At 42.7% G+C, this 7,899-nt stretch overlaps 1 protein-coding gene across 1 annotated transcript; it reads left to right on the top strand.

Annotated features, from left to right (window-relative positions):
• Nucleotides 1–279: 279 nt before the first annotated feature.
• Nucleotides 280–1,527, top strand: LOC123184408 (uncharacterized). Its single transcript, XM_044596537.1, has 2 exons — nucleotides 280–482; nucleotides 592–1,527. The coding sequence occupies exon 2, from the start codon at nucleotides 792–794 to the stop codon at nucleotides 1,329–1,331; it is 540 nt and encodes a 179-aa protein (XP_044452472.1). The 5' UTR covers nucleotides 280–482; nucleotides 592–791; the 3' UTR covers nucleotides 1,332–1,527.
• Nucleotides 1,528–7,899: the final 6,372 nt, after the last annotated feature.

Here is a 7,899-nt window from a genome sequence, read left to right as displayed (position 1 = left end):
CCTCAATTATTCTAGAATAACATTGATCTGCAATAGTCAAACTTTTATCGCACACTTGTAGGTACTTAAAAGAAAGACAACATTAATATATGGATAAACCAGCAATAATGAAATAGATTAAGAGCATGTCTTATATCTATACCATATAAGTTTGGGAATGGATACCACAATGAGGAAGCATTTATAGTGTAGTGTGGCTGCCTCGGCACCTTTTGTTCTCATATCTCTGCTATTCTCCTTTCTCACCCCCTGGAAAAAGTTTGGCCCGAGACACACAGACAGAGGTTTTCATTCCCCAAACGCCAGCCAGGATGCAAGGCGGCGCCGTCGAGGGGAGGAGCAGGGCTCCGCCGTACAAGGCCGACGAGAGCGCCATCATCGGGGCGGCGTACAGCCAGCGAGTGGAGCTTGCCGTGAGGATCGACAAGAAAGTGCTCCACTGCCCCCTCTGCACCCTCCCCTTCAAGCCCCCCGTCTTCCAGGTTCCTCTCGTTCTTTCTTTCATTCTTTCTTCCTCCATTGGCGCCGGTGAGAGATCGATTCCTTCATGCTGATTTACGGGCCATCTACGATTTGTGTGCCTGCCTGCAGTGCAAAGCGGGGCACCTGGCCTGCGGCTGTTGCGTGGCCCTCCTGCCCTTCGGGCAGTGCAAGGCGTGCGTGGACAACGGCGGCTTCTTCGACCCCTGCCCCGCGCTTGACGCCGTGGTGTCCTCGACCAGGATCGAGTGCCCCAATGCGGGCTGCCAGAGGTACGTGACCTACCACGAGGTCGCCGAGCACAACACCGCATGCCCGCCCGCGCCCTGCCACTGCACCGAGCCGGGTTGCTCTACGTCGGCGCACCGCAGGCGCTCGCCGGCCACCTCCACACCGTCCACTCGGTGCCGGTGCGTGTCGTGCAGTACCGCAAGATCAGCCAACTCCAGCTGTCTGTGTTGACCCCGCGGGTGGTGCTTCTCGGCGACGACAACCATATTTTCCTCTTGACCGTGGGTGCGCTCGGCGCTGGCATGACCGCCGTGTCTGTGGTGTGCGCCAGAGCGAGGGCGGCGACGCGGCCCCGGTTCACGTGCAAGATGTGGGTCAATCTGGAGCCGTCCCAGGCGGCGGCGGCGAACTGCAGCAAGGAGGACATGTTGCTGGTGGACATGCACATAAGGAGCAGCTCATCGCCCGGCATGCTGGCTGCCGCGGACGAGCCGACGTTCCTGCCGGTGCCGCGGATGTACCTGGTTCCAGCAGTGACAGGAGACGGGGCTGCGTCCATGGAAGTTCGCCTGCACATCCGCATCGACAAGGTCTCCCCTTGGTCCGATGCATTGGCTTGATTAGGTCCCACCGCTGCTGTGTTGATGGAAACAAACGATGCATTCAAGGCAGTTCGTTCTTACTTATTTTGGAGTTGCAGCTGAAACTATTTGGGTGATGTTAATTAGTAGATGCCGTTCACCTTTAATGTCATTGTAGGGTACTGTATTTAAATTGAAGGATATTATGCTTGGTGCTCATCCTTTTGTGAAATGCATCTTCTTCCGTTCTTATGTCATTCCAACTTGCAAGCATTTCATTCGCATCCGTTTCAATCTATCTATCTCAAGTCAGGAGTAGAGCTCAATCTCATTCCATGAAATGTTATCCATGCTACGAAAGCGATGCTTAATGCGGGTTTACTGGAGGATAGTGAGGAAGAAAGGAGGCCTTCTGTCAAACAAATCTCCCACTGAAGATACCTTGCCAATGTTGATGCAGCATATAACCCTGCAGTAATTTCTGATTAAGCTTCTCTCAGAGTCTTCCTAAGGAATGAATCAAATCCATCTCCTTCCTAACGGGGAAACTTATCTCTGTACACTGCTTAAACTGCTCATACTTAAGTGTTCTAGACAACTTTGAGGGCTGCAGTCTGCCAAAAACGAAAAGTAGTAACTTCTACTAAACGTGGCCATAATTCTTTTCTAGATGAATGAGCTTTCCGAGGAAAAAAAATCTATTTTCTAACAAAATAATCTTTTGATATTAAAATGAAAACAAGTCATCGATACTATAAGTGTAAACATCTACATACAACTTGAATGGCGGCTTAGAGTTACCCTACCAAACCATTGGTGTTTACTGATGGGCATGACATGCGTTTGGATAACTCCCAAATTTTAGATCTCACTCACTAACATTTGATTTATCTTTTGGTTTTATTGATAGTAGAAGACTACGCTGGTTAGTGGAGCGTGAATAAACTTTCTTTTTTAGTTGCCCCTCTTGATTTTGCACACGAAGCATGTCGGCATATTTAAAACCAGGGTACGCAGAGCAACTATAGATGGACCAGCCCAAAAAGCCACATCGGTTTCTAATTTCGGACATGGAAATATTTCGGACATCACCGAAATATGCAGAAATTAGGAAATTGGGAACTTATTTCGGATTTTGAGTTTCAAAAATCTATAATTTTTCATCTTTTTAACCTAATTTTAGTTTTAGTTTGAATTTGACTCAAAATTTCAGGGTTGCAATTATTTCGAACCCCACTGAAATATGTGAAATTTTGCTGAAATTTTGAACCCTCGGTACATGAAGAAACTACACTGGAATTCCTATTGACAGTTAGTACTACAACATCCAGAAGGAGCCAATTACATGGCGCATGCAGACCTTTGTGTAGGTTTACTTCCAAGTAAATCTACCCTCGTTAAACCATATCTACAAAAACGTCTGTAGTGACATTTTGGGACGGTGCTAGGTGTCCCGAACACGGGCCTCCTCAGCACACGTGCCTCGCATGCAGACAACTTTCACAGAGGCCGTGTGAGGTCACGTTCCTGACAACGCATTCAATATGTGTGCAAGCTACGGTGCATAGCCTACCGCTGTCGGGTGTGACAAGTGTCGAGAAGTCAGACTCGATCATTAAATGCAAGTTCCACACACCGCCGACTCTTTCGGTCAAGGAAATCAATGCCACATGCTCCCGCATGGACCTGATGGAGTTGCTTTTTCATGCGGATGTCAGGCAACATATATCTTTTTTTTATTATAGAGTGCAATTTGATTTTTTCAATTTGTCTCACGGAAGCATTTGATTGCTAATATATGCCTATGTTATTCTCATGCATTTTTAGCAATATTATGTTTATTTTGATATGTTCCTAGAGAAAAAAAAATTGTGTTGAAAGATGTTAGTAGCAATGATGCGGATTGGATCCGTGATCTGAGGTTTATCCTCATTGCTGCACAGAAGAATTATGTCCTTGATGCACCGCTAGGTGACAGACCTATTGCAGGAGCAGATACAGACGTTATGAACATTTGGCTAGCTCAATATGATGACTACTTGATAGTTTAAGTGCACCATGCTTAAACGGCTTAGAATCGGGACTTCAAAGACGTTTTGAACGTCATGAACCATATGAGATGTTCCAGGAGTTGAAGTTAATATTTCAAGCAAATACCCGAGTTGAGAGATATGAAGTCTCCAACAAGTTCTATAGCTAAAACATGGAGGAGAATCGCTCAACGTGAGCATGTGCTCAGATTGTCTGGGTACTACAATCGCTTGAATCAAGTGGGAGTTAATCTTCCAGATAAAATAGTGATTGACAGAATTCTCTAGTCACTATCACCAAGTTAGTAGAACTTCGTGAAGAACTACAATATGCAAAGGATAACGGAAACGATTCCCAAGGTCTTCGTGATGCTAAAATCGACGAAGGTAGAAATAAAGAAAAACATCAAGTGTTGATGGTAGACAAGACCACTAGTTTCAAGAAAAGGGCAAAAGGAAGAAGGGGAACTTCAAGAAGAACGACAAGCAAGTTGCTGCTCAAGTGAAAGAAACCCAAGCCTGGTCCTAAGCCTGAGACTAAGTGCTTCTACTGCAAAGGGATTGGTCACTGGAAGCGGAACTACCCCAAGTATTTGGTGGATGAGAGTTGGAAGTGGTTCCAAGATTGATATGATCATCATCGCACACTCCCTATACTTTCGGGATTAGTGTGGAACCTAAATAAGTGTTATTTGGTGTTGAGCATGAATATGATTTGATCATATTTATTGCAATACGGTTATTCATTTAAGTAAGAGAATAAATTGTTGTTCTGTTTACATGAATAAAACCTTATATGGTTACACACCCAATGAAAATGGTCCGTTGGATCTCGATCAAAGTGATACACATATTCATAATATTGAAACCAAAAGATGCAAAGTTAATAATGATAGTGCAACTTATTTGTGGCACTGCCGTTTAGGTCATATTGGTGTAAAGCGCATGAAGAAACTCCATGCTGATGGGCTTTTGGAATCACTTGATTATGAATCACTTGATGCTTGCGAACCATGCCTCATGGGCAAGATGACTAAGACTCCGTTCTCCGGAACAATGGAGCGAGCAACTGACTTATTGGAAATAATACATACTGATGTATGCGATCCGATGAGTGTTAAGGCTCGCCGCAGGTATCGTTATTTTCTGACCTTCACAAATGATTTGAGCAGATATGGGTATATCTACTTGATGAAACATAAGTCTGAAACATTTGAAAAGTTCAAAGAATTTCAGAGTGAAGTGGAAAATCATCGTGACAAGAAAATAAGGTTTCTACGATCTGATCGTGAAGACAAATATTTGAGTTACGAGTTTGGTCTTCAATTAAAATAATGTGGAATAGTTTCACAAATTCATGCCACCTGGAACACCACAGCATAATGGTGTGTCCGAACGTCATAACCGTACTTTATTGGATATAGTACAATCTATGATGTTTCTTACCGATTTACCAATATCGTTTTGGGATCATGCATTAGTAACAGCTGCATTCACGTTAAAAAGGGGCACCATCTAAGTCCGTTGAGACGACACAATCTGAACTATGGTTTGGCAAGAAACCAAAGTTGTCGTTTCTTAAAGTTTGGGATTGTGATGCTTATATGAAAAAGTTTCATCCTGATAAGCTCAAACCCAAATCGGAAAAATATGTCTTCATAGGATACCCAAAGGAGACAGTTGGGTACACCTTCTATCACAGATCCGAAGGCAAGATATTCATTGCTGAGAATGGATCCTTTCCAAGAGAAGGAGTTTCTCTCGAAAGAAGTGAGTGGGAGGAAAGTAGAAAACTTGATAAGGTAATTGTACCATCTCCCTTATTGGAAAGTAGTTCATCACAGAAATCTGTTCTTGTGACTACTACAGCAATTAGTGAGGAAGATAATGATGATGATCATGTAACTTCGGATCAAGTTACCACGGAACCTTGTAGGTCAACCAGAGTGAGATCCGCACCAGAGTGGTACGGTAATCCTATTCTGGAGGTCATGTTACTAGATCATGACGAACCTACAAACTATGAGGAAGCGATGATGAGCCCAGATTCCGCGAAATGGTTTGAGGCCATGAAATCTGAGATGAGATCCATGTATGAGAACAAAGTATGGACTTTGATTGACTTGTCCAATGATCGGCGAACCATTGAGATTAAATGGATCTTCAAGAGGAAGACGGACGCTGATAGTAGTGTTACTATCTACAAGGCTAGAATTGTCGCAAAAGGTTTTCGGCAAGTTCAAGATGTTGAATACAATGAGATTTTCTCACTTGTATCGATGCTTAAGTCTGTCCGAATCATGTTAGTAATTGCCGCATTTTATGAAATCTGGCAAATGGATAAACAAAACTGCATTCCTTAATGGATTTATTCAAGAAGAGTTATATATGATGCAACCAGAAGGTTTTGTCAATCCTAAAGGTGCTAACAAAATATGCAAGCTTCAGCGATCCATCTATGGACTGGTGCAAGCATCTCGGAGTTGGAATATACGCTTTGATAAGTTGATCAAAGCATATAGTTTTATACGGACTTGCGGTGAAGCCTGTATTTACAAGAAAGTGAGTGGGAGCACTACAGCATTTCTGATAAGTATATGTGAATGACATATTATTGATCGGAAATAATGTAGAATTATTCTGCAAAGCATAAAGGAGTGTTTGAAAGGAGTTTTTTTTCAAAGAAAGACCTCGGTGAAGCTGCTTACATATTGAGCATCAAGATCTATAGAGATAGATCAAGACGCTTGATAAGTTTTTTCAATGAGTACATACCTTGACAAGATTTTGAAGTAGTTCAAAATGGAACAGTCAAAGAAAGAGTTCTTGCCTGTGTTACAAGGTGTGAAATTGAGTAAGACTCAAAACTCGACCATGACAGAAGATAGAAAGAGAATGAAAGTCATTCCCTATCCTTGGCCATAGGTTCTATAAAGTATGCAATGTTGTGTACCAGATCTATTGTATACCCTACACTGATTTTGGCATGGGAGTACAATAGTGATCTAGGAGTAGATCACTGGACAGCGGTCAAAATTATCCTTAGTGGAATAAGGATATGTTTCTCGATTATGGAGGTGACAAAGAGGTTCGCCGTAAAGGGTTACGTCGATGCAAGTTTTGACACTGATCTGGATGACTCTAAGTCTCGATCTAGATACATATTGAAAGTGGGAGCAATTAGCTAGAATAGCTCCGTGCAGAGCATTGTAGACATAGAAAATTGCAAAATACATAACGGATCTGAATGTGAAAGACCCGTTGACTAAGATTCTCTCACAAGCAAAACATGATCACACCTTAGTACTCTTTGGGTGTTAATCACATAGAGATGTGAACTAGATTACCGAATCTAGTAAACCCTTTGGGTGTTGGTCACATGGCGATGTGAACTATGGGTGTTAATCACATGATGATGTGAACTATCGATGTTAATCACATGGTGATGTGATCTAGATTATTGACTCTAGTGCAAGTGGGAGACTGAAGGAAATATGCCCTAAAGGCAATAATAAAGTTATTATGTATTTCCTTATATCATGATAAATGTTTATTATTCATGCTAGAATTGTATTAACCGGAAACATAATACATGTGTGAATACATAGACAAACAGAGTGTCACTAGTATGCCTCTACTTGACTAGCTCATTAATCAAAGATGGTTATGTTTCCTAACCATAGACAACGAGTTGTTATTTGATTAATGGGATCACATCATTAGATGAATGATCTGATTGACTTAACCCATTCCGTTAGCTTATCACTCGATCGTTTAGTATGTTGCTATTGCTTTCTTCATGACTTATACATGTTCCTATGACTATGAGATTATGCAACTCCCGTTTACTGGTGGAACACTTTGTGTGCTACCAAACGTCACAACGTAACTGGGTGATTATAAAGGTGCTCTACAGGTGTCTCCAAAGGTACATGTTAGGTTGGCGTATTTCGAGATTAGGATTTGTCACTCCGATTGTCGGAGAGGTATCTCTGGGCCCTCTCGGTAATGCACATCACTTAAGCCTTGCACGTTGCAACTAATGAGTTAGTTGCGAGATGATGTATTACAGAACGAGTAAAGAGACTTGCCGGTAACGAGATTGAACTAGGTATTGAGATACCGACGATCGAATCTCGGGTAAGTAACATGCCGATGACAAAGGGAACAACATATGTTGTTATGCGGTCTGACCGATAAAGATCTTCATAGAATATGTAGGAGCCAATATGAGCATCCAGGTTCCGCTATTAGTTATTGACCGGAGACGTGTCTCGGTCATGTATACATTGTTCTCGAACCCGTAGGGTCCGCACGCTTAAGGTTTCGATGACAGTTATATTATGAGTTTATGAGTTTTGATGTACCGAAGGAGTTCGGAGTCCTTGATGAGATCGGGGACATGACGAGGAGTCTAGAAATGGTCGAGACGTAAAGATCGATATATTGGACGACTATATTCGGACATCAGAAAGGTTCCGAGTGGTTCGGGTATTTTTCGGAGTACCGGGGAGTTACGGGAATACGGGGGAAGAAGTATATGGGCCTTATTGGGCTTTAGGGGAGAGGGAGAGGCA

The sequence above is a fragment of the Triticum aestivum genome, chromosome 2A (genome assembly GCF_018294505.1).
Source record: "Triticum aestivum cultivar Chinese Spring chromosome 2A, IWGSC CS RefSeq v2.1, whole genome shotgun sequence".
NCBI classification, from domain to species: domain Eukaryota; kingdom Viridiplantae; phylum Streptophyta; class Magnoliopsida; order Poales; family Poaceae; genus Triticum; species Triticum aestivum.
Note: the sequence above shows the minus strand (reverse complement) of the source record. Positions and strands in the feature narration are given on the sequence as shown.